The 27,406-nt window shown below is 33.0% G+C and overlaps 1 protein-coding gene across 5 annotated transcripts in view; it reads left to right on the top strand.

Moving 5' to 3' along the window:
* Positions 1 to 637: 637 nt before the first annotated feature.
* LOC134725162 (uncharacterized) overlaps positions 638 to 27,406 on the top strand; it is a 43,747-nt gene continuing 16,978 nt past the window's right edge. For 2 of the 5 annotated variants that reach the window (XM_063588761.1, XM_063588760.1), the window contains exons 1-3: positions 19,726 to 20,030; positions 24,921 to 25,073; positions 25,494 to 25,622. In XM_063588761.1, coding sequence (XP_063444831.1) covers positions 19,953 to 20,030; positions 24,921 to 25,073; positions 25,494 to 25,622 — 360 coding nt within the window. In that variant the 5' untranslated portion in view covers positions 19,726 to 19,952. Of the gene's footprint in view, positions 812 to 19,725; positions 20,031 to 23,718; positions 23,959 to 24,920; positions 25,074 to 25,493; positions 25,623 to 27,406 lie in introns of those variants that run through there. The other 3 variants (XM_063588763.1, XM_063588762.1, XM_063588765.1) reach the window with 3 other exon arrangements.

Below are 27,406 nucleotides of genomic sequence, written 5' to 3'. Positions count from 1 at the left end.
ACTGAAAATCAATTAAATAAATCACTAAATAACACTGGAAATACAACTTAATCATGTTAATTATTGCAACTTTTCAACCCAGGTATAACTGCAAAATTTTGCTATAGAAAATTCTGACGCCACAAAGCCAAAGGCGCATGAAATTGACGATCTTTTCCAGATATCTTATACCATGTATATTTAAGTGTTGATATTCCCTGTAAAAAATGTGTTAGTTGTCTTACATGTACATTTGGCAGCTGATACCATCCTTTTCATTGTGAATTGAAAAATAAACTAACTTTTCATTTTTTGACTAGTGGACATCATGATTCATGATCATGATCAAATATACAACTATTTTTCAAAATCTAATATTTTAAATTAGAATAACAGCTCATAGAAACAAGTCAAAGCAACCCAATGTGAAAAACTTTTAAAAATCAAACACAGACTAAGCTCGCATAAACAAAACTTATTGCCAGTGTAAACATACCAATTTCTTGTTTTCATTTTACTTCTACTTTCACTTTGTTCACCATATTGGAATCATGTGACAATGAGTAAATAATTTTGACAAAAGAATGTTCATTGGTTTTCATTTAAACAATTGTCCAATCAAAAACGGCTATGCATCTCAGTTTTGGATTGATAGACAACACATTTGTTGAAAAATGGCGGGTGCTACCTGTCAAACGAATACACATCCTTTAATGCTACCTGTGATGAATCTTGATAACAGAAACAGTCTTTGAAAATTTCCATTGCAGAAAAAGGGAAAAATATCAATTTTAACCAAAACGAATAGTTGGAATTCCAGAATCATCAACAGGTGAGTGACGCGCTGGCGTGTTGAAACTTGAAAATAAACGGACAACGCCGGCTTGTTCATCATAAATAGATAGCTAAAGTCATTTCGCAATGCAGGCAAACAACGTGTTTTACTTTACATAGGTAAGTGATCCCATTCTACACTAAATCCACTGTCTCTTTCTTCCAACTGACACTGTTGACAACTTTCCTGATTTATCATCAAGTTGGCAAGATTCCAAAAGAAAACGAGACCAGCTGATCATCAATTATGCTTCTTTGTTCGTGATAATTGAAAATTGAATTATAATCTGGATAGTTGGTATAATGGAATTTTCTATAGCATATGCTTTTGGATAAATATTGTAACTTCTTAGTTGAACATGTGATTCAACCTTCAGTAGTTGAATGATCATGATTATTATGTTTAGGAAGTCTACTTTAAATTTTTGCTTTGACTCCTTCCTGAGATACTTAAGGTTCATCATAACAAACAACAAATATGGCTGTATTTACATGCCAAAAATTACTCTGAGTACAGACTTACCTGTAAAGTTGGAAAAGTTTTAATGCCTAGCATCCACTAGATATGAAAAAGTTAAATCCATTTTGTGTTTCAGAAAGATAAAATCTCTTTTGGATTTTGATGGGCATTTTTTTTCCTTCATGCAAAAGGTGTGAAAATTGACTAAGTTGTGGAACAACTATGAGATGCTCCCTCAGGTAAAAAACCGGTTTGTATTGTTTTCATTTTCCTTAATTGACCATAAACATCAGGTATCTTCACATTTTTAGGTGAGTTAAAGAATTTATCTGAGTCAGTGAGTGGACGGTATCAAAGTAATTCAGGTGTTTGTTTATTTTTGCACCTTCTAAAGAAAGGAAAAAAAATGCCCAGCAAAAACCAAAAAAGATTTTATCTTTCTTAAACACAAAATGCATTTTACTTTTATATATCTAGTGGATGCTAGCAAGGACTTAAAATAGATATATATACGTCCCTGATGCTAGGCATTAAAACTTTTCAAACAGCACAGGTAAGTCTGTACACAGAGTAGTTTTTGAGGTAAAAATACGGCCATATTTGTCCATTTGTTATGATGAACCTTAAAAAATCAATTTTGAAAAAAGGGAACAGCGGATGGCATGATTATCTAAACTACAACTTTCAGTAGATTGGAGATAAAATACATGATTGATGTTCACATTAAACTTCACACACAAGACGACAGGGGTCTAATGCGCTTGTGGTGCAGCTGTTTATTACAATTTTGGGGTATATTTCTGTTTCACAAATTTCTATCATCATGATCATATTGAATTGAATATTTTTTATTAAGTTAATTAAATTTTTAATTATGTGAATTTTTTAAATCCTAAGTTTAAATTTGAGAATGGAAATGGGGAATGTGTCAAAGCAACAACAACCAGACCAAAGAGTAGACAACAGCTGAAAGCCACCAATGGGTCTTAAACGTAGCGAGAAACTCCTGCCCCTAAACAGATATGTACAAATGTATACTATTTCAGTGATAATAGACGTCATACTAAACTCTGAGGCAGGGTTAAACATGTTTTTTGATATCTTTACCCTCACCCTATCCACAACAGCTCAGGTGGATTTTTCATTTTTCCACCGGGCCACTGTGGGCAATAGTGATAACAAATGCTTATCTGCTTTCTTCAATTGACTGTACTTGCCAGTCTTTTGATTAAACAAAAGAAATTGCATGCCCAGTCCTTAGGGTGGGTAGAGTGGGCAAGCTAGAAATTTTGTTACCCAGTGCCCACTCGCACTGTGGACGGGTGGACAAAGCAAAATCCACCTGAGCTGTAGTGAACCTCTAGCCAATGAAGATAAAATAAATGCACAATAGACTGCCCTGAACACTGTGAGGGATGTCATTCTTATAGCTCCTAGGGATAATGAGCCCGCTCTGGCCGTAAGTTGGGCACGTGCTAGAAGCAGGTGGTCCCGCCAAGAATAATTACATTGCCGGTCTCCTTGGGGAAAGAGTTACTAAAGAAGAACTATAGTTAATACTACATGTTCAAATGTAACATTAACCAATTTTTCTAGATAAATAGTATAATAAACAAAGTGACCACTGTCCACTGGTACAAATCAGTCATTTTGATAGGACCGCAAAAATTAAAAAAAATTGGTTGTCATTAGTAAAATTAAAAATGGAAATAGGGAATGTGACAAACAGACAACAACCCGACCAAAAAAAACCAACACAACAGCAGAAAGTCACCAACAGGTCTTCAATGAAGCGAGAAATTCCCGAACCTGGAGGTGTCCTTCAGCTGGCCTCTAAACAAATATATACTAGTGTCTTCTGAAGACAGATGGTTTCCGCTTTATAACTTTAGTACAAATGTTTTAATGATAATATTGAACCACAAAAAGTAAGGTTGGGATTGAATTTGGGGGTTATGGTCCCAAAGGTTTAGGAATAAGGGCCCAAATAAGCATTTTTGTAGTTTCCAGTCAATTACTTGTGTTTAAGTGTATAAATCTCTCTGAAATTGTACCACAAGTTAACATATTACAAAGGGATAGTTATTTGGGGTTATGGCTCAAATCATTTAGCAATTAGCATGATTAGGGGCAAAACATGGGGTTTTCTGGTTTACAAAGAACAATTTAGACAATTTAAAACCAGTGTAAGGAAGGTAATCCAATTTCATTTAAAGAAACTGATAAATATGTTTAGACGAGTTATATATATATATATATATATGTTTGATTACCTCCCTTACACTGTTTGAAAATTATGTTTAAAAAATGCAAATTGTCTTTAGATGATTAGCTGTAAATTTATTTTTAGAAGTTACTTTTAATTAATATTAATTTCAACCATGACTGTATATGTCATTTTATATTTTGATATTTTATGACATATTTAAATGAGTAGTTTTTGTTGCAAACTGTATTAGAAATTTGAATTTAGATTATTTTTGGAATAAGTGAAAGGGGGAGGTGGAAAAAAAATTGGGGGTGGGGGGGGCTTTTGGTACTTTACGAAACGGAACGGAACGGAACGGAACGGAACAGAATTTCATTTAAGGTATCCAAAGGGGGCATTTATCAAAATTTCGAAAAATCTTTAAAACAAAACAAACTTTAAAATTTCTGTGTTTTACGGTTTTCCATATACAAATAACACAAATGTATACTTAATCTCATCTTCACAGGTGAAATGTGCAATAATGTATAACATCGGGAACTATTCTGTAAATGAATATGTCGGATTGTCCTGATAAATTATCATGAAATTAACGCATTTGCAAGTCATGCATTATGATATCTAGACTGACCTCACGTCGTCCTTTCCGACGATGATTAGAAACATTGGTTCTGATTTTAACTTCTTAAATTTATTATTCCGTTCCGTTCCGTTCCGCAAAGTACCAATTGCTCTGAGGAATTGGTATTTAACGGAATAGAACGGAACCAGACATTTATAATGTAATAAAAGCAGTATGATAAAAAAAAAATGTGTCTGACACCCCTTTTTGCAGAAGAAATAAGTGTTTTAGATAGCATTCCCGACCAGATAAATAATTAAGAATTTAAAATAAAGGCAGCTTAGACAAAAAGTCTTACTCCTTCCATTGGTAATTATATTTTTTAAAAGAGGCCTTCCACCTCTCGTGCCGACGAGAATTAGAAACAGTAATCAAGTTGAATCTGATTTAAACTTTTTAATTTATTATTCCGTTCCGTTCCGTTCCGCAAAGTACCAATTGCTCTGAGGAATTGGTATTTAACGGAATCGAACGGAACCAGATATTTATAATGTAATAAAAGCAGTATGATAAAAAAAAATGTGTCTGACACCCCTTTTTGCAGAAGAAATAAGTGTTTTAGATAGCATTCCCGACCAGATAAATAATTAAGAATTTAAAACAAAGGCAGCTTAGACAAAAACAAAAAATCTTACTCCTTCCATTGGTTATTATATTTTTTAAAAGAGGCCTTCCACCTCTCGTGCCGACGAGAATTAGAAACAGTAATCAAGTTGAATCTGATTTAAACTTTTTAATTTATTATTCCGTTCCGTTCCGTTCCGCAAAGTACCAATTGCTCTGAGGAATTGGTATTTAACGGAATCGAACGGAACCAGACATTTATAATGTAATAAAAGCAGTATGATAAAAAAAAAATGTGTCTGACACCCCTTTTTGCAGAAGAAATAAGTGTTTTAGATAGCATTCCCGACCAGATAAATAATTAAGAATTTAAAATAAAGGCAGCTTAGACAAAAAGTCTTACTCCTTCCATTGGTAATTATATTTTTTAAAAGAGGCCTTCCACCTCTCGTGCCGACGAGAATTAGAAACAGTAATCAAGTTGAATCTGATTTAAACTTTTTAATTTATTATTCCGTTCCGTTCCGTTCCGCAAAGTACCAATTGCTCTGAGGAATTGGTATTTAACGGAATCGAACGGAACCAGACATTTATAATGTAATAAAAGCAGTATGATAAAAAAAATGTGTCTGACACCCCTTTTTGCAGAAGAAATAAGTGTTTTAGATAGCATTCCCGACCAGATAAATAATTAAGAATTTAAAACAAAGGCAGCTTAGACAAAAACAAAAAATCTTACTCTTCCATTGGTAATATATTTTTTAAAAGAGGCCTTCCACCTCTCGTGCCGACGAGAATTAGAAACAGTAATCAAGTTGAATCTGATTTAAACTTTTTAATTTATTATTCCGTTCCGTTCCGTTCCGCAAAGTACCAATTGCTCTGAGGAATTGGTATTTAACGGAATCGAACGGAACCAGATATTTATAATGTAATAAAAGCAGTATGATAAAAAAAAATGTGTCTGACACCCCTTTTTGCAGAAGAAATAAGTGTTTTAGATAGCATTCCCGACCAGATAAATAATTAAGAATTTAACACAAAGGCCGGATAGACAAAAAGTCTTACTTCTTCCATTGGTAATTATATTTTTTAAAAGAGGCCTTCCACCTCTCGTGCCGATGAGGATTAGAAACAGTAATCAAGTTGAATCTGATTTAAACTTTTTAATTTATTATTCCGTTCCGTTCCGTTCCGCAAAGTACCAATTGCTCTGAGGAATTGGTATTTAACGGAATCGAACGGAACCAGACATTTATAATGTAATAAAAGCAGTATGATAAAAAAAAATGTGTCTGACACCCCTTTTTGCAGAAGAAGTAAGTGTTTTAGATAGCATTCCCGACCAGATAAATAATTAAGAATTTAAAATAAAGGCAGCTTAGACAAAAAGTCTTACTCCTTCCATTGGTAATTATATTTTTTAAAAGAGGCCTTCCACCTCTCGTTCTGACGAGAATTAGAAACAGTAATCAAGTTGAATCTGATTTAAACTTTTTAATTTATTATTCCGTTCCGTTCCGCAAAGTACCAATTGCTCTGAGGAATTGGTATTTAACGGAATCGAACGGAACCAGACATTTATAATGTAATAAAAGCAGTATGATAAAAAAAAAATGTGTCTGACACCCCTTTTTGCAGAAGAAGTAAGTGTTTTAGATAGCATTCCCGACCAGATAAATAATTAAGAATTTAAAATAAAGGCAGCTTAGACAAAAAGTCTAACTCCTTCCATTGGTAATTATATTTTTTAAAAGAGGCCTTCCACCTCTCGTGCCGACGAGGATTAGAAACAGTAATCAAGTTGAATCTGATTTAAACTTTTTAATTTATTATTCCGTTCCGTTCCGTTCCGTTCCAAAAAGTACCAATTGTTCTGAGGAATTGGTATTTAACGGAATCGAACGGAACCAGACATTTATAATGTAATAAAAGCAGTATGATAAAAAAAAATGTGTCTGACACCCCTTTTTGCAGAAGAAATAAGTGTTTTAGATAGCATTCCCGACCAGATAAATAATTAAGAATTTAAAACAAAGGCAGCTTAGACAAAAACAAAAAATCTGACTCCTTCCATTGGTTATTATTTTTTTTAAAAGAGGCCTTCAACCTCTCGTGCCGACGAGAATTAGAAACAGTAATCAAGTTGAATCTGATTTAAACTTTTTAATTTATTATTCCGTTCCGTTCCGTTCCGCAAAGTACCAATTGCTCTGAGGAATTGGTATTTAACGGAATCGAACGGAACCAGACATTTATAATGTAATAAAAGTAGTATGATAAAAAAAAATGTGTCTGACACCCCTTTTTGCAGAAGAAATAAGTGTTTTAGATAGCATTCCCGACCAGATAAATAATTAAGAATTTAAAACAAAGGCAGCTTAGACAAAAACAAAAAATCTTACTCCTTCCATTGGTAATTATATTTTTTAAAAGAGGCCTTCCACCTCTCGTGCCGACGAGGATTAGAAACAGTAATCAAGTTGAATCTGATTTAAACTTTTTAATTTATTATTCCGTTCCGTTCCGTTCCGCAAAGTACCAATTGCTCTGAGGAATTGGTATTTAACGGAATCGAACGGAAACAGACATCTATAATGTAATTAAAGCAGTATGATAAAAAAAAATGTGTCTGACACCCCTTTTTGCAGAAGAAATAAGTGTTTTAGATAGCATTCCCGACCAGATAAATAATTAAGAATTTAAAACAAAGGCAGGTTAGACAAAAAGTCTTACTCCTTCCATTGGTAATTATATTTTTTAAAAGAGGCCTTCCACCTCTCGTTCCGACGAGGATTAGAAACAGTAATCAAGTTGAATCTGATTTAAACTTTTTAATTTATTATTCCGTTCCGTTCCGCAAAGTACCAATTGCTCTGAGGAATTGGTATTTAACGGAATCGAACGGAAACCGACATCTATAATGTAATAAAAGCAGTATGATAAAAACAAGTCAGACCCTTCTTTTTTGAATGAGTGGTAAGTGTTTTAGATAGCATTTCGACTTGATCAATATTTAAATAAACAGCTGCGCCATGAGCGCATGATACGCCCGTCGTCTTGAGAAAAAACATAAATCTTTTTTGAATAACACAGGGTTGTACAGGATGTCATGCTTAGTATATCCTGACTCCTTCCTTATTCCCGCTCAATAGGAAGATTCATCATTGTACAAGATGTATTTGGAAACCCGACGCAACATTAGCCTGTTAAGTTTTAAGCAATAGAGATACAGCGCAACATGTGAAAAAAAACCTCTTTTTTTACCAAAAACTCAATAACTCGAAAATATAAAAATGAATTATCACCAAAAAGTATACAGATCTTTAGATTAATATAAAGAAGTGTGTAAAGTTTTAAGCAATAATCATAAATCGTTTTTGAGATATGGTGCGACATGTAAACCCCCCCCCCCCCCCCTTTTTTTTTTTTTACAAAATACTCAATAACTCAAAAATGAAATTTTGAATCATCACCAAAACGTATACAGATCTTAAGATTAATATAACAAAGACATGTGTAAAGTTTTAAGCAATAATCATAAATCGTTTTTGAGATATGGTGCGACATGTAAACCCCCCCTTTTTTTTTACAAAATACTCAATAACTCAAAAATGAAATTTTGAATCATCACCAAAACGTATACAGATCTTAAGATTAATATAACAAAGACATGTGTAAAGTTTTAAGTAATAATCATAAATCGTTTTTGAGATATAGTGCGACATGTGAAAAAAACACACCCCTGTTTTAGTTACAAAGTGCCGTAACTCAAAAAGTTGTAATCTTATTTTCACAAAAAAACCTCCCCCTTTTTTACAAAATACTCAATAACTCAAAAATTAAATTTTGAATCATCACCAAAAAGTATACAGATATTAAGATTAATATAACTAAGAAATATTTAAAGTTTAAAGCCATAATCAAGAATCGTTTTTGAGATACGGTGCGACATGTGAAAAAAACACACCCCTGTTTTAGTTACAAAGTGCCGTAACTCAAAAAGTTGTAATCTTATTTTCACAAAAGAGTATACAGATCATTTGACCATCATAAGAAACAACTATGTTAAGTTTCATGAAATTTGGATAAGTCGTTCTCAAGTAACGGTGCGACATGTTTACACCGGACAGACGGACAGACGGGCGGACGGACGGACGGACACTGGACATTTGTATACCATAATACGTCCCGTCAAAATTGACGGACGTATAAAAAATAACACAAAGACAGGTTAGACAAAAGGTCTTTCTACTTCCATTGGTAATTATAAATTAAAAAAGGGGCCTTCCGAAGATGATTAGAAACAGTGATCAAAACTTGACAGACAAAAGATTGACGTGCGAGTTTAACACAATGTAATGTGATGCCTGAAACACTTCTCAAGCAACGTGGGTCCTATTTGGCACCACAAATAGCAGAGATCTACAAAAAGCTTGGCTGTGACAAAGAGACGTCTGCAGTATTCAAACTTTATTTATAGAACGAACAACATAAAAACAAGTACACAATCCCGAACCTAATAACCGTTACACTATCCCCCCTTTTCTTTATAAACAGACAGTTCTCAATAAGAATATCTCTTATTTTTTTGCACAAATGTTTTTGTCAATCTTTGAAACGTAAGGGTTGGTTTATTTTGCGTCCATATCGACTGATTTTAATAGGTGGGTGCTTTTCTTTTGTCATCTGATGATTCCCAGGTAAGTCTGGAGCCTGTGTCCTCGACTCACTGGAATCTGAACTGTCATCCATCTTGGGTGAAATCTTTGGATTTAAGGCATAATTGAGAGACCCTATCTTCTTGGTTACGTTTGCATGGGTCTTACTACCACTTGAGACTGGACTCAGTGTCCCCGAATCACGTGATATAATCTCCTTCTGTTCTGATTCATCATCTTGTTTGGTTGAATTCTTGCCCGAATCTAAACTTTGTATCGTCTGTTCTAATGAACATATGATATAGTCTTCAAATAGTGAATTCTCTTTCTTTGAACTATCAGATTTATCGTCGTTAGCCGCATCATAAGCATCTGAAATTTCGACAACAAATTCTTGCGATAGCTTAATATTCTTGTTCTCAAACCCACGTGAGTCTGGAGCCTGTGTCCTCGGCTCATGTGGCACATTTGAACCAATCGCACTTACCTCGTCCATGTCTGAAACATTATCTTTTTCAATATTATCCTGTAGGCGAGTTTCCACTAAAACCGACCCAGTGTTGTTATTGTCTTGTAAGGAAGCTGGGTCTAAAACATCAACAATACTTTCTTTTAGACTTTCAACTCCTCCATATACATCTGTCTCGTCCATGGGCTTTAAAGTATCTAAAGTGGGTTCCATTTCAGCCGTCACTCTTGATATTTGGCAATCATTTTCTGTTCGATACCGTCCTGGTATCAGCTCATTATTTATCAGCAGATCACCTTATTTGGCCATTATGATACCATCTACTTCTTTCAGTAAGTTTATTCCAATCAAAATATCATCTCTTATGGGGGCAATGCATACTTTCCAAATTATCTCCTTTTTACCCAGTTGAAGCTTTGCAACAATATTCATGTCAGCCTCCATTTCTTTCCCATTTTCTGCATTCAATAAGCAAGCTTTTATACCGGTAGCACCGCTCAAACCAATACAATTTGCAAAGGATCTTGAAAGTACCGTTACATCTGCTCCTGTATCAACAATAGCATCGACCTTATTGCCATTGACTTGAATTGGAATGAGTAAATCTTGTCCTCTGCCAATTTGATGATATATCTCCTTTCACAATCAGCACCAGTATCTTGTCTTCTCATAGGGCTGGGGGATCGTGATCTTTTTGGACAACACGTTTGAAATAGCTTTTATCGCCACAAAAATAACATCCCGTTGACTGTGCTGTCAAGGTAGCTGGTTTTGAATCATGCAGCATGGCCCTTTCTAAAAGATATCTTAGTGCTTTGATTTCATTCTGTAATGTTTGATTATCTGGTTTCCGAAATGAATTTACCAACTGCCTAACGCTGTCCATCCCTTCATATTGGTCAGTACTCTTTTCCTCTTCATCTTTCCACGTAACGCGTCTGGTCCTTTGTTTTGTATTATAATCAACATCCCTGCCCAACGTAGCATGATAATTGTGTTGTAGTTGTACAACAATATCTAGTGCTGAAGATACAGTCTTAGGTTGGTGGTTTAAAGCTTCATATGCTATTTTGGCGTTCTTGTGGCCCTTCAAAAAGTGTTCCGCTGCAAGTTCCTCTTGTAACTCGATACTACTTGTTGGGTATGCTCTTGAGACTAATCGTCTGACTTCTTCAGCAAACTCTTCATTCTTTTCATTGTGTTGTCTTCAATCAGATAGTTTTTTTCGTGCAGTGGATGGGGGCTCTTTTCGGTTGAACCTGTTTTCCATGTGACGCGAATTGGATTCAAAAGTATCTCTTTCCTGTCGAGGAATTGCAGGCATTCAATGTACCTATCTAACTTTTCCTCCTCTGTCCATTCGTTTCTCCTAGCTTCCCTGTTGAATGGGATAATAAACCCCTCATAATTATCCTTCCCGTCGAATGTTGGAAGTTTTTGGTGGGGAACGTCACTATTTGGTACTTTTTGTCTTGTCTGCTGTGTATTGTTACTACTGTGCATAGCTTCAATATCACTAGAAAACGAAGGTTGTATGTTTCTTATCAAATCTTGTCTATTATTTGTGTTCATAGAACTCGACCTAGACTCCCATCTTTCTATAGTGCTTAGCAACGGTTTAAAAGGGGGGAGTGTTGTGGTATCCCTTGGTGTTGATGACAATGGTGTGTGTGAATTAGCATTTAGTCTGGGACTGTTCCCGCGACCAAACTGCAAACTCCCGTTCTGTCTGTCATCATCTAAATTCTGTGTTGTTGTATCCCTTTGTGTTGATGACAATGGTGTGTGTGAATTTGCATTTGGTCTGGGACTGTTCCCGCGACCAAACTGCAAACTTCCGGTCTGTATGTCATCATCTGTATTCTGGGACGATGGCCTGGGACTGTTCCCTCGACCGAACTGCAAATATCCTATTGGTTGATTATCTAAACTAAATGAAGGTGGTCTGGGACTGTTCCCACGACCGAACTGTAAAACCGATTTCGGCTTGCTATCTTGACCGAACAAAGATTGTCTGTGACTGTTCTCTTGGCCAACCTGAAAACTGTCAACTGGTTTGTTTTCGCCTAACTTAGGGTCTAGGTGTTCATTATTTCCATCATATAATCCATACTTTGGACAAATAGAAGACCCAGAAAAATCGTCAACTGTGTAACCGGAAGTATTAGTTCCTGTGCTCTTAATGTCGGATTTCGATGTCTCCCGGTTCTGCAAAAACGTATTGTTCAATTCTTCTATACTTCTACTTTGTTGGTAGAGTAGCTGCATTGTATTGGCAGAAACCTCGTCCTGTTTTCTAAACATATGTCATGGTGTCAGCCAAGGTTCCCATGTCGTTCCCCATTCTTTCTAACACGTTAAGCATTTTTATGCCCAACTGATCACCATTTGGCGGGGAATCTTCGCTGACTTTTCGATCAGAACCCGTCTCTACTACTGTATCGTCATTCATGTTTATTATTAAATTGCAATTTATAAAAGATTGTAATTTTCAATCCTGTGGATCGACGTGTACTGAAAATGATTCCCTATCTAACCAATACTCTTGGCATATGTCAAGTGGTAATTTTCTAAACCACTTTTGTGCCCATATTCTTTTAGGATGAAGCCCGTCTCTTAGCAGGTGAAAATTAATATTTTGTCTGTTGTGTGATGACGAGTGGAATAGACCTGAGATAGTTGTGTAGAACAGTTTCACTCATAAGTCCTTTATTTTCTAAATTCGATCTGTAATACTTAAAAAACAAACACGTATTACATGAAACAGTCTAAAAATATGCAAATTATTATGATACAAAATGCAAATCTTGACTAAAATAAAATAAAAATTAAAAAATAAAAATGTTTTTGTATGTCCGGTAATTTGGTGACGAGGTCGGAGCCACCGGAATTATTTTTTTTCAAATGCAAATTTTCGTCAGCTAAATTTTTTGTAAAATTAAAACAATTTTCAGTATTTAAAGTATAAAAATCATACGATCTCACCGGAATAATTATGTTTGGGTTGTGATTGACGGGGATCCGCTTCTGGATCGCCCAATCGTCGACTCACGTGGTTTTCCAAACTGGCAACTTTCCGATGAATTTCCAAACATCTCAGTCGAATCAATTCACAATAGTCGACACTTCTGACACCAGTGTGATGCCTGAAACATTTCTCAGACAACGTGGGTCCTATTTGGCACCACAAATAGCAGAGATCTACAAAAAGCTTGGCTGTGACAAAAAGACGTCTGCAGTACTCAAACTTTATTTATAGAACGAACAACATAAAAACAAGTACACAATCCCGAACCCAATAACTGTTACAGTAATTAAAAAATTGACACTGTCATAGTTTAAGTACACTTGTATTTCTACATCAAAAGCTTATGTCATTCGCACTGTATATTGTCAAAGTTGCAGACTTCTAATTTAATAAAAGGTTGATTTTGATATTTTCATTTGTAACCACTGTAATGACGCCGGGTATAATTGACGAGAGCTTTGTTTTTATTCAAGACCTTTTTTTTCCTTTTTTTTTTTAACTTAAATACACATGCATGATATTCATTAGCACAATTTAAAACTTACATTCAAATGAATTCCAAGAGGATCAACATTACACAATGTACTTTAGACATACAAATGTAGCAACTCATTCCGAACTTTAATAATTAACGACAACATTTTTTTGCCCATTTCATCATTTTTTTTTCCCGAAAATTTTAAAATATAATAAGGAATGGATGGATTTTGGGTAACCTGCATTTGTGTTAAATTATTTATTAATGATCAGGTCGAGAATGCTATATAAAACAATTACCACTCATTCAAAAAAAGAAGTGTCAGCCTTTTTTTATCATACTGATTTTATTACATTTGTAGATGTCTGTTTCCGTTCGATTCCGTTAAATACCAATTCCTCAGAGCAATTGGTACTTTGCGGAACGGAACGGAACGGAATAATAAATTAAAAAGTTTAAATCAGATTCAACTTGATTACTGTTTCTAATCCTCGTCGGCACGAGAGGTGGAAGGCCTCTTTTAAAAAATATATTACCAATGGAAGGAGTAAGATTTTTTGTTTTTGGCTAAGCTGCCTTTGTTTTAAATTCTTAATTATTTATCTGGTCGGGAATGCTATCTAAAACACTTATTTCTTCTGCAAAAAGGGGTGTCAGACACATTTTTTTTTATCATACTGCTTTTATTACATTATAAATGTCTGGTTCCGTTCGATTCCGTTAAATACCAATTCCTCAGAGCAATTGGTACTTTGCGGAACGGAACGGAACGGAATAATAAATTAAAAAGTTTAAATCAGATTCAACTTGATTACTGTTTCTAATCCTCGTCGGCACGAGAGGTGGAAGGCCTCTTTTAAAAAATATATTACCAATGGAAGGAGTAAGATTTTTTGTTTTTGTCTAAGCTGCCTTTGTTTTAAATTCTTAATTATTTATCTGGTCGGGAATGCTATCTAAAACACTTATTTCTTCTGCAAAAAGGGGTGTCAGACACATTTTTTTTTTATCATACTGCTTTTATTACATTATAAATGTCTGGTTCCGTTCGATTCCGTTAAATACCAATTCCTCAGAGCAATTGGTACTTTGCGGAACGGAACGGAACGGAATAATAAATTAAAAAGTTTAAATCAGATTCAACTTGATTACTGTTTCTAATTCTCGTCGGCACGAGAGGTGGAAGGCCTCTTTTAAAAAATATAATAACCAATGGAAGGAGTAAGATTTTTTGTTTTTGTCTAAGCTGCCTTTGTTTTAAATTCTTAATTATTTATCTGGTCGGGAATGCTATCTAAAACACTTATTTCTTCTGCAAAAAGGGGTGTCAGACACATTTTTTTTATCATACTGCTTTTATTACATTATAAATATCTGGTTCCGTTCGATTCCGTTAAATACCAATTCCTCAGAGCAATTGGTACTTTGCGGAACGGAACGGAACGGAATAATAAATTAAAAAGTTTAAATCAGATTCAACTTGATTACTGTTTCTAATCCTCGTCGGCACGAGAGGTGGAAGGCCTCTTTTAAAAAAGATAATTACCAATGGAAGAAGTAAGACTTTTTGTCTAACCCGCCTTTGTGTTAAATTCTTAATTATTTATCTGGTCGGGAATGCTATCTAAAACACTTATTTCTTCTGCAAAAAGGGGTGTCAGACACATTTTTTTTTATCATACTGCTTTTATTACATTATAAATGTCTGGTTCCGTTCGATTCCGTTAAATACCAATTCCTCAGAGCAATTGGTACTTTGCGGAACGGAACGGAACGGAATAATAAATTAAAAAGTTTAAATCAGATTCAACTTGATTACTGTTTCTAATTCTTGTCGGCACGAGAGGTGGAAGGCCTCTTTTAAAAAATATATTACCAATGGAAGAGTAAGATTTTTTGTTTTTGTCTAAGCTGCCTTTGTTTTAAATTCTTAATTATTTATCTGGTCGGGAATGCAATCTAAAACACTTATTTCTTCTGCAAAAAGGGGTGTCAGACACATTTTTTTTATCATACTGCTTTTATTACATTATAAATGTCTGGTTCCGTTCGATTCCGTTAAATACCAATTCCTCAGAGCAATTGGTACTTTGCGGAACGGAACGGAACGGAATAATAAATTAAAAAGTTTAAATCAGATTCAACTTGATTACTGTTTCTAATTCTCGTCGGCACGAGAGGTGGAAGGCCTCTTTTAAAAAATATAATTACCAATGGAAGGAGTAAGACTTTTTGTCTAAGCTGCCTTTATTTTAAATTCTTAATTATTTATCTGGTCGGGAATGCTATCTAAAACACTTATTTCTTCTGCAAAAAGGGGTGTCAGACACATTTTTTTTTATCATACTGCTTTTATTACATTATAAATGTCTGGTTCCGTTCGATTCCGTTAAATACCAATTCCTCAGAGCAATTGGTACTTTGCGGAACGGAACGGAACGGAATAATAAATTTAAAAGTTTAAATCAGATTCAACTTGATTACTGTTTCTAATTCTCGTCGGCACGAGAGGTGGAAGGCCTCTTTTAAAAAATATAATAACCAATGGAAGGAGTAAGATTTTTTGTTTTTGTCTAAGCTGCCTTTGTTTTAAATTCTTAATTATTTATCTGGTCGGGAATGCTATCTAAAACACTTATTTCTTCTGCAAAAAGGGGTGTCAGACACATTTTTTTTATCATACTGCTTTTATTACATTATAAATATCTGGTTCCGTTCGATTCCGTTAAATACCAATTCCTCAGAGCAATTGGTACTTTGCGAAACGGAACGGAACGGAATAATAAATTAAAAAGTTTAAATCAGATTCAACTTGATTACTGTTTCTAATTCTCGTCGGCACGAGAGGTGGAAGGCCTCTTTTAAAAAATATAATTACCAATGGAAGGAGTAAGACTTTTTGTCTAAGCTGCCTTTATTTTAAATTCTTAATTATTTATCTGGTCGGGAATGCTATCTAAAACACTTATTTCTTCTGCAAAAAGGGGTGCCAGACACATTTTTTTTTTATCATACTGCTTTTATTACATTATAAATGTCTGGTTCCGTTCGATTCCGTTAAATACCAATTCCTCAGAGCAATTGGTACTTTGCGGAACGGAACGGAACGGAATAATAAATTTAAAAAGTTAAAATCAGAACCAATGTTTCTAATCATCGTCGGAAAGGACGACGTGAGGTCAGTCTAGATATCATAATGCATGACTTGCAAATGCGTTAATTTCATGATAATTTATCAGGACAATCCGACATATTCATTTACAGAATAGTTCCCGATGTTATACATTATTGCACATTTCACCTGTGAAGATGAGATTAAGTATACATTTGTGTTATTTGTATATGGAAAACCGTAAAACACAGAAATTTTAAAGTTTGTTTTGTTTTAAAGATTTTTCGAAATTTTGATAAATGCCCCCTTTGGATACCTTAAATGAAATTCTGTTCCGTTCCGTTCCGTTCCGTTCCGTTCCGTAAAGTACCAATAGCCGGTGGGGGGTGGGATACAATATTTTTTCATTTCAGATTTCAGAAATTTTAAAGAAAATTTCTTAAATATTTTTTGTCCGGTGGAATATTATTCAACAGCATATTGCTCAAAAGCAAAAAAAAAATTTTAAGTTCATTAGACCACATTCATTCTGTGTAAAAAATTATGCTGTGTCAACTATTTAATCAGAATCCAAATTCAGACCTGTATCAATCTTGAATGTTGTGTGCATACTTGCCCCAACTGTTCAGGGTTTAACCACTGTCAGTGTAGTCCTATTAAGCTGGGCCCTGGGTAGCATCTGGTTCTTGTTTAAAAATGTGTTTATTTGTTGTCAGATGGCAAAGATTAGAAATAACACAATACTCATTTTAATCACAAGAATTTGCTCTACTAGTATATGAATTTGTACATGTATGCATTCAGAAATGAATTATGTACTTTTTTTGGGACATATTTCTAGAATTTTTTTAAACGTTTCATGCAATAGAAATTTTTACTCCAAAGAAATAAATGGATGTCTTGCATTTCTTTTGTTGTATTTAAAGTTCAATGTCTAAAAAATTTTAAACATTTACAACCCCAAAACATGCATTTTCTAATAAGGTGCCAACCTTCACCCTAAACTCAGACAGTAGTGTAACATTACAACAAATCAAGACACACTATTAAATATCAATTGAAATTGAAATTGCTTAAGTCGATCAAAAAGACATTTAAACTAAAACATGTGAAAAAAAATGTATGTATAATGTATTAACACAGTAATACAAATCCAGGCTAGGGTAGGGTTGAGTGCTCACAAACTTGATTAATACATTTACATGTATGTGTCAGTCCAAAGTCTAAAATCCTTATTTTTAGTGGTTGTCATTGGTTGGTGTCTGTCATATATTTTTTTTTTTTTTGATAATTGTATTACATGTATTTTAAATTAGGCCATCCTTTTTCATGTTGAGCCATTTAATAAAGATGACTACATGTGTTTTCTCATTGTTAAAGGCCATACATTTACAATATTTGCTTAAAAATAATGTACATCCACATCATTTGAACTAGGATGGATAGTTTCTCATTGGCAATTATACCACAACTCCTTATCACCTGGCATAGACATGTGAGCTTATGCCATCACTTGGCGTCCGTCGTCGTCGTCGTCTGTTGTCGTCTGTCTTCGTCGTAAACTATTTCAAGAATCTTCTCCTCTGAAACTACTAGGCCAAATACTTCCAAACTTTAACTGAATGTTCCTTAGGGTATCTAGTTTATAAATTGTATCCGAAGTTTTGATCCATCAACAAACATGGTCGCCATGGCTAAAAATAGAACATAGGGGTCAAATGCAGTTTTTGGCTTATATCTCAAAAACGAAAGCATTTAGAGCAAATCTGACACGGGGTAAAAATAGTCATTAGGTCAAGATCTATCAGCCCTGAAATTTTCAGATGATTCTAACAATCCATTGTTGGGTTGCTGCCACTTAATTGGTAATTTTAAGGAAATTATGCAATTTTGGTTTATTATCTTGAATATTATTGAAGATAAAGATAAACTGTAAACAGCAAAAATGTTCAGCAAAGTAAGATCTACAAAAAAGTTAACATGACCAATATTGTCAATTGACCGCTTAAGGAGTTATTGTCCTTTAAAGACAAATTTGCTCTATTTGTTCATCAAACTTGCTTAAATTAAAAAATCTTCTTCTCTGAAACAACTGGGCCAAATACTCTAAAACTTTAAATGAATGTTTGTTGGGGTATCTACTTTCTAAATTGTATCCAAAGTTTTGATCCATCAACAAACATGGCCGCTACGGCTAAAAATAGAACATAGGGGTCAAATGCAGTTTTTGGCTTATATCTCAAAAACTAAAGCATTAAAAGCAAATTTGTCATGGTTATTAAAATGTTCAATAGGTCATGATCTATCAGCCCTGAAATTTTCAGACGAATCTAACAATCCATTGTTGGGTTGCTGCCACTAAATTGGTAATTTTAAGGAAATTTTGCAGTTTTTGGTTATTATCTTGAATATTATTAAATATAAAGATGAACTGTAAACAGCAGAAATGTTTGGCAAAGTAAGATCTACAAATAAACAATATGATCAAAATTTAAATGGCATTTTAAAGCAAAAATAATAATTGTGAAAGGTTTAAGCAAAACGTTTCAGGTGAGCGAATCAGGCTCTTGAGAGCCTCTAGTTTTTAAATTGTAGAACTTTGAATTCAACTTTAGCTTGAAATAATGAATGAATATAAAAAAGAAGATGTGGTGTGAGTGCCAATGAGACAACTCTCCATCCAAATAACAATTTTAAAAAAGTTAACCATTATAGGTCAATGTATGGCTGACTATATGGGTTTTCTCATTGTTAAAGGCCATACATTTACAATATTTGCTTAAAAATAATGTATATCCACATACTTTGAACTAGGATTGATAGTTTCTCATTGGCAATTATACCACAGAAGCCCATTCCCACTAAGCTGATTTAGACAAAGTGTTTTCATGTGTTGTATGATAAATGAGGAGGCTTTTGCAGTATACATACAGTACATGTATACATAATTATATATATATGTAACTTAAAAATGTTTGGCCCTTGGTCACCTATTAAAGACTTCATTTGTTCTAAAAGGTTAAAATCATAATGATATTGGAATAAATATTATATATGTAAATCAAATCAGTTTACCAAAACAGATTAACTTTGTTTTATTTTAAACCTGATAATATGATTAACAAATAATTGTATCAGATTTTCATAACTAAAGATTAATATCTAACCAAGCCTTTTGATATATTATTGGTCTCTAATTTCATAAGAAGCTTTTTTACGTTTATATTAATCATTTTTTGTTTTGGTAATTTTTCTATTGTTGTCAGTTTCAATGCGTAAATTTCACAGCTGAGTAGCAACAGAGAAAATAGTGGCCCTATATCATGTATATAAAAAAGAAATATGCCTGTTATTTTCAACTTATTAGACCAAGTGCATTGATTTAATCAATTGACAAGTTGTCAACAAATATCAAAATAATAAGGGGAATACCATTATTTTAATGGACAAAAGATTATACAAATAAAAGAAGATTTTATGATATTGGTGTTGAAAAAAGATATTATTTTCATACTAGTTAATGGCATACTATAGTAATGGGAATAGATTTTTTCGGAGCTAAACTTTTTATGATGGATCCAAGATTGTCCGTAGAATTAGTTCTTGCAGAAAAGGTAAAATTGTTATTCTATAAATATTTTTAAAAATTGATATTTTAGGAATATGGGAATAAATATGAAACATTGGGTATGTCAAAAATTTATTGTAGCAAAAAACATGATAAAAATAGTGCAGAAGGTTGGAACAGAACATTTAAACAAAGTTTTAATTCTAATTTCTCCAATAAAAACTGTGTATTATTAAAAGGCTTTGAGAGAGTTTGTCAAAATGTTTGTATATTTTAAGATTTTTCTTTGTTCAATTTTTCATTTCTAATTATTGAGTTTTCTAGATTCTTTTCAGAACCCTGAAGGCCAATTTTGCACATCTTTACAAATTACAGTAACAATTCACTCTTTTGTCCATTTTGTTTTGTATACAGACAAGGCATTTCTCTGTGTCAACAGTTTTAATATTTAAATCTTTGATATATTAGCGTTTCAAATCTCTCTATCTGATACCAATCATATTGTTATCCCTAAAAGTCAATATATTGAAATGAAAAACTAATTGATAAAAGTAAAATTATAAATTAAACGTGTGTTACTGTAATAGGTTTTTATCAGTTCATAAGTATTTTTCGCCTTGAGAATTTGTATAGATGCATAATGCCATTTTGTGACAATTCAAAATATTTAACAATCTTAACACAGTTATCATCTTAAATCTTTATGTTCTTATTACTTATACACCCCCAAGGGTTGAATGTGGTATAAAAATGTGGTCATCCCTGGACCCCTTTTGTGTGGCATTAAAACCTTTGTTAAAGTGTGATGTCCGTTTGTCTGACTCTTTGCAGGATGTTTACATATTATTACACAGTCAAATCTAGTTGAAATTTGGACAATGAATCAGATGCCTCTTGCTGATAAAGTGTCAAGCTCTCCATGAATGTTAAAAAATCCTGGCACAAACACGTTAGGTTCCGTAGGTTACCTGGCAATTTTCTGCCTCCTCCATGTATATATCACCCTCATTTTCCAGTGGCAGTCTTAATTCCAATAATTAATTTCAGTTGACTTACTTTGCAGAACCAACTTATAATATTGTACTAATTGCTGATTTGTTTTTGTCCTAAATATACATGAAATATTTGCCACTGGACATTGATAACCAACTAAACAATTATATATCTATGCTATTTTTCTCCAGTAATTCTTTTTATGTTGTTGATAATAGGGTCATTGAATAATTTCTTGATGAATTTATAAGCAATGCAGGCATCTGTGTTTAGGGGCCAGCTGAAGGACGCCTCTGGGTGCGGGAATTTCTCGCTACATTGAAGACCTGTTGGTGACCTTCTGCTGTTGTTTTTTATTTTGGTCGGGTTGTTGTCTCTTTGACACATTCCCCATTTCCATTCTCAATTTAATCTGTGAGCCTCTAGTTTGTCTAAGGTGGTTAATTGATTCAAGACAGTCAGAAGTTAAGTGTTAAGGATTGTAGAAATAAATAAATATTGCAAGGTGTTGTATCTAAATCAATATAAGAAATCTATTTTTTATGCCATAGTCTGCTGCTTAACTTCAACGCTGATAAATGTTAAGTTTCAGGCTGATACCTTAGTAACAAATAAAGATGTCAGCCACTGGCTTCTTCAATGCAATCACATTGTCTGCTCTTTGGTCTGGTTGTTGTCTCTTTGACATGTTCCCCATTCCCACTCTCAATTTTATATTGTCTGTTTGTACTAGTTTGCCTACTAGTTCTTCTATAGAGAATTGTGGGGCATGGCTTTGGATATAGACAAACAATAAATTTAGTCAAAAAGTATGTTAGCTTATACAGTCACAGTGTTTTCCCCAGGCTGATTTAGAGCTGTGGTTTTCAGCGCTATCCCATAATAATGTATATATACATGTACATCATTTAGGAATTAACATAGTTTAAAAAATTTTCCTCAGTTAAAGTATGACCTCAAAATGATGTGCTTAAGTCTTCTTAATAAAATTGAGAATGGAAATGGGGAATGTGTCAAAGAGACGACAACCCGACCAAATAAAAAACAACAGCAGAAGGTCACCAACAGGTCTTCAATGAAGCGAGAAAATACCGCACCCGGAGGCGTCCTTCAGCTGGCCCCTAAACAAATATATACTAGTCCAGTGATAATGAACGCCATACTAATTTCCAAATTGTACACAAGAAACTAAAATTAAAATAATACAAGACTAACAAAGGCCAGAGGCTCCTGACTTGTTATAGATGTAAATTTTGTTTGGACTATATATGGGTAGCAAAAAAACCCAGGAAAATCAAAGATGGACATGTGAAGTAGATTCTTGTTTTGTTTTGATGGTTGGTCTGTAAGATTTTATCTAATTAGAAAAAAGTCAATAATGAAGATTAATACATCAGACATTAAAACAGCATATAAAGAGAGTGAGAAGTAGTGACCGTGTACCTCTGAGAATTATCGTTAGATCAGCTCTATAAATGTCAGACGAAAGCCTCATCAAAATTTCATACAATCTCTGGTAGAAGGTTAATTAAGTTAATTAAAACACACTGGCCATTCATCATGGGTGAATTATATGATGATCATGATCAATGGTCTAAGGGTTTACACCCTATTTTACATGATATTCTCTTTTACATTCATACATGCACATTGCATATTGTGACCAATTTGATTTTTTCAACACTAACTAGTATGAGGTAATTGATTAAAGGAGTATTTCTGTTAACTTGAAAATTGAAGATTCTAATAAACTGTTAATGTCCTGGAAGAAGTATTTTCTTACTGCTGACAATGTAAAAATCTGGTCTAGTGGTAATACATGTACATGTATAGGCAAGTTACATAGCATGCCTATATGTACAAACAAATGTAGATCTTTACCAAAATTCAAAACAGTTTTAAAACGATTCCATGTATCCATTTATTTCATTTCATATCTATGTCTCATTGTATCAAATTTCTGAAAAGCTTCTGACCATACACATGAACATTCCTGATCTTTGTCAGATGCTTTGTGAAGAGTTTCCGATTTTTCCCAACTTATTGTATATGTTGCCGTTTTGTCAATTACATGTATATATTTTTGCTTCTTGTAAGGCTAGTTTTAAGTTTTTTTAAAATACATACAATCCTATCCTATGGCCATGTGTAATTTCTATTTATTTGAAAGATTCAAATTTGTAGTTCAAAACTCAGCCAGGGTAATTTCTGTTTCAATTAATATTCAATTTGTAGTTCACCAAAACTCGGCCAGGAAATCCATAAAAAGTAATTCTCAAATGTTGACTTTCTCCTACTTTGACCTTCTTACATTTAGTTTTTATGCAAATTGTTTGCTAAGGATATATTTTACCAGAAATAAACAATTGATTCAATTAGCCAACTAATGCAATTTATTTGTACCAAAAAAAAACCCAGATTTGATTAGGCAATTAACCGAGATTTTAAATACATCACAGAAAATAATGAATTTTATTGTCATCTTTGTTATTGTAATTTACTACATTACAATAACAGTTTCACAGACCAGCTGTTACAAATTGAATACAGTAAACAATAATTCCATTAAAAAAGAAAGAATTCTTTATATGTGTTATCAATATTTCATAATCCTGTAACGATCTGAATTAAATATAATTTGGCTACAATCCAGTAAATCCATTGGTTGGTATATGCGTCAGGTATCAACAAATAATATGATGATGTATATTTATATATTGTGAACTTGTTTTGATACAGATTAATAAACTGTGACACATTTAAATGGGGTTGGCTTATGTTTTTTTTGTGTTGTTAGAGAATCGGAACTCGAATCATGATTACAAATCTGTATTTATGTGTTGAATTGATTCATAGTATTGAGAAAAATCATCCACAGTAAAATAAATACAGGAAAGATGAGTATATGTGTGCCTGCATTTCAAAATTGTTCAGAAATTGATTAACAAGTTCAAGAATATTGATGAATTATTTATTAGTATGTAAGTAAGAATATCAAATTGTTTACATTTTTGAATGCTATTTTTTTTTATTTTAAAGAAAGTTGTGTAAAGGATGAGGTTATTTATATTTTTTTCTCATTAATAATGATTTTAATTTTTTGATTTTGAAGGGCCTCTGATAGAATATTAGAGTCTGAATAGGGGATGTTCAATTCTGTATTCTTTAACTTTGATGCCATTTCGCTCTTTTCTTTATTTTTGGTCCATTTTTCTGCAGTATTGGTTCATTATTCTTTATTCTGTCAACTCCATCCAGACCCTGATGATATGATACATTAAAAAATCAAAGATCCAGGCCTTTGATATTTTGAGGGAATTACTCGGCCTATCCCATTGAAAGTCTTCTGATTTGTCAGATATTCAAAAGAACATGATTATTTTATGTAATACTAGCATGATCTAGCATACTTGTAAGTGCCTGGGTGGTATATTAATATTTTATTAAACTACATAAGGTTAATATACTTCAGTTTTAAGCTGTTGATCAAACAATGTCAAGATCTAGATATATTATTTAAGATAGATCTCAGGTATGTGATTTTGACCCTTAGTCTTATGGATGGCATAGAAGTAATCGTTATTCAATTTTGTCTGAAAAAGCCTTTTTTGGAGGGATTTTATTTACAGCTAATAGTTTGGTGTAGATTGTCACAAAAGACATATTCCTGGGACTAAAAATTCAAGTTAATAAACTAAAAACAGGTTCATTCAACTTACCTTATCGGAAAAAAAAATATCCAAGTTACACCTGCTATTAGTCTTTGAAAAAATGTATGAAATGACCTGGAGTTAAAAGGCTGCCTGGTCGTTGTTGGCTTAACTTCCAGTGGCAAATATTTCATGCAAGACATCTTGAAGAGACATCTTTTTAGGAATTTTAGTTGACACAGGCATGATTTGTGCTGTCATATTGTGTACATGAATTATATTATATTTTTCAGAATCCCTCGCATCACATCATGGGAGATTTATTAGAATATTTTGAGGCGCAGAGTCGGAATCTGGATGAGATGTCAGCATCATGGTCCAGCCCAATACCAACAAATTTTACCTCTGTAATCAAATTCAATGGAGTACCAATATTACCTCCTGTGGTAATGATTATAATATTATTTACACCAATGAAAACAAATCTGTCATACTCAAATATTTTCTACTTTTCATCTCAAAGTTATTGCAAGCCTTCAGCAGGAAACAAAAGCTCACACGTTACTGCTAGTTCAAGACAACCCAGTTTATTGGTGTAGCAGAATTATTTGACAGATGTAGCAGTTAGAGATCAATAGATCACAAAAGGTTTTACAAAAACATTATAAAAGAAAAAAAAGTCTAAAATATACTACAATTATTGTCTGAAAATTTTGTTGTAAAAAAAATTAAACAAAAAATTACATTTACATATTCACAAATGATGATGGGTAAACTCAATATATTTTTCAATAGTTCATAGATATTTGAAATGAGAAAAATGTATCTGAAAAATTAAAAAGAAAGTTAAATTTAACCTGTTGTAGATGACTGCCAAAAGGAGAGAAGAAATGCTGACCTACAGAAGACAAGCCATGAGACTGGAGAACAGAAAAAAGTCAAAGCAACGAGAAAAACTAGTGGCTAGAGTACAGTCTATAGTGGCTGAAGTTGAGGTAACTTACGATTTATATTATCTTTTTTAGATGCTAGAAACATTACAAACAAAACACATTTTTGATTTAGAAAAATCTCCTGAAATTCTTTTTTAAACGATTTTTGTCGAGCCTTCGACTTTAGTCGAAAAAGCGAGACTAAGCGATCCTACATTCCGTCGGCGTCGTCGGCGGCGTCAACAAATATTCACTCTGTGGTTAAAGTTTTTGAAATTTTAATAACTTTTTTAAACTATACTGGATTTCTACCAAATTTTGACAGAAGCTTGTTTATGATCATAAGATAGTAAATTTTGTAAAAATAAAATTCCATTTTTTCCGTATTTTACTATAAATGGACTTAGTTTTTTCTGCAGGGAAACAAAACATTCACTCTGTGGTTAAAGTTTTTAGAATTTTAATAACTTTCTCAAACTATCCTGGGTTTGTACCAAACTTGGACAGAAGCTTGTTTATGATCATAAGATAGTATCCAGAAGTAAATTTTGTAAAAATAGAATTCCATTTTTTCCGTATTTTACTATAAATGGACTTAGTTTTTTCTGCAGGGAAACAAAACATTCACTCTGTGGTTAAAGTTTTTAGAATTTTAATAACTTTCTTAAACTATCCTGGGTTTGTACCAAACTTGGACAGAAGCTTGTTTATGATCATAAGAAAGTATCCAGAAGTAAATTTTGTAAATAAATAAATACATTTTTTCCATATTTTACTTTTAAATGGACTTAGTTTTTCTGCAGGAAACCATTACATTCACTCTGTGGTTAAAGTTTTTAGAATTTTAATAACTTTCTTAAACTATCCTGGGTTTGTACCAAACTTGGACAGAAGCTTATTTATGATCATAAGATTGTATCCAGAAGTCAAGTTTGTAAAAAGATTACTCTGTTTTTTCTGTAATTTACTTTTAAATGGACTTAGATTTTCTTACAATCATAAAATAGTAACAAGAGGAATATTTTTATTGATTTTATTCCTCATTGTTGTTGAGCCTGCGATTTACAGCAAAAATAGGCGAGACACTGGGTTCTGCGGAACCCTTACAAATTTTTTTTTATAAATACTAAATATTTTGGTGTTTTTTATTGTTTTTGTTTGAAGTTTAAAAAAATTGAGTTTGGTTGATAAAGGCATTCACACTGAAATGTCTGAATAATGTTCAGTCTTATTTTGCATACAGTAGATACATATGATAGTAACATAAATAATGCATGAAAAAAATAAGAAAAGTATACATATTAAAATATGAATATATATTGCTTGAAACATTTTCAAACATAATAAAATTAAAATATGGATATATTATCTCAGAATATATTTAGTGTTGAAAATGTATTTTGTAATGCTAGCCAGTATTTATTTATGTATAAAATTGTTAAAGGTTTAAGGTAAATGAAGTTGTCTGAATTTCAAGTCCAAAACATTTGAATAACTTTGACAAACATGCAAGAAATTTCATGAAAAATTATTGATGTTTTATGAAGATTTTTTTTAAAAATATCTTTAGGGGCTTCAACAATTGCATCACTGTTAAGATTGTTACCAAAGCACACCATGGGGCCCACTGGATTATTTGGAACAATTGATAGATTTCGTCAAATTTAAATGAACAAAATCAAGCATGATAAGGGTCATGGGATAAACTTACAACCTCATTAAATCAGTCTTAAAAAAATGTAACTGGCATCTTCTCTGCTAAACACAAAACTTATAGGAGTAGAAGGAAAGACTTTTCACTTATAGTCAAAACAATGTATCAAAGATTCTTTGGGCTTGTTAGAAAG

Source organism: Mytilus trossulus, chromosome 7 (genome assembly GCF_036588685.1).
Source record: "Mytilus trossulus isolate FHL-02 chromosome 7, PNRI_Mtr1.1.1.hap1, whole genome shotgun sequence".
Taxonomy (NCBI): Eukaryota; Metazoa; Mollusca; class Bivalvia; order Mytilida; family Mytilidae; genus Mytilus; species Mytilus trossulus.
The sequence above is the reverse complement of the archived record's forward strand: the minus strand, read 5'-3'. Positions and strand labels throughout refer to the sequence as shown.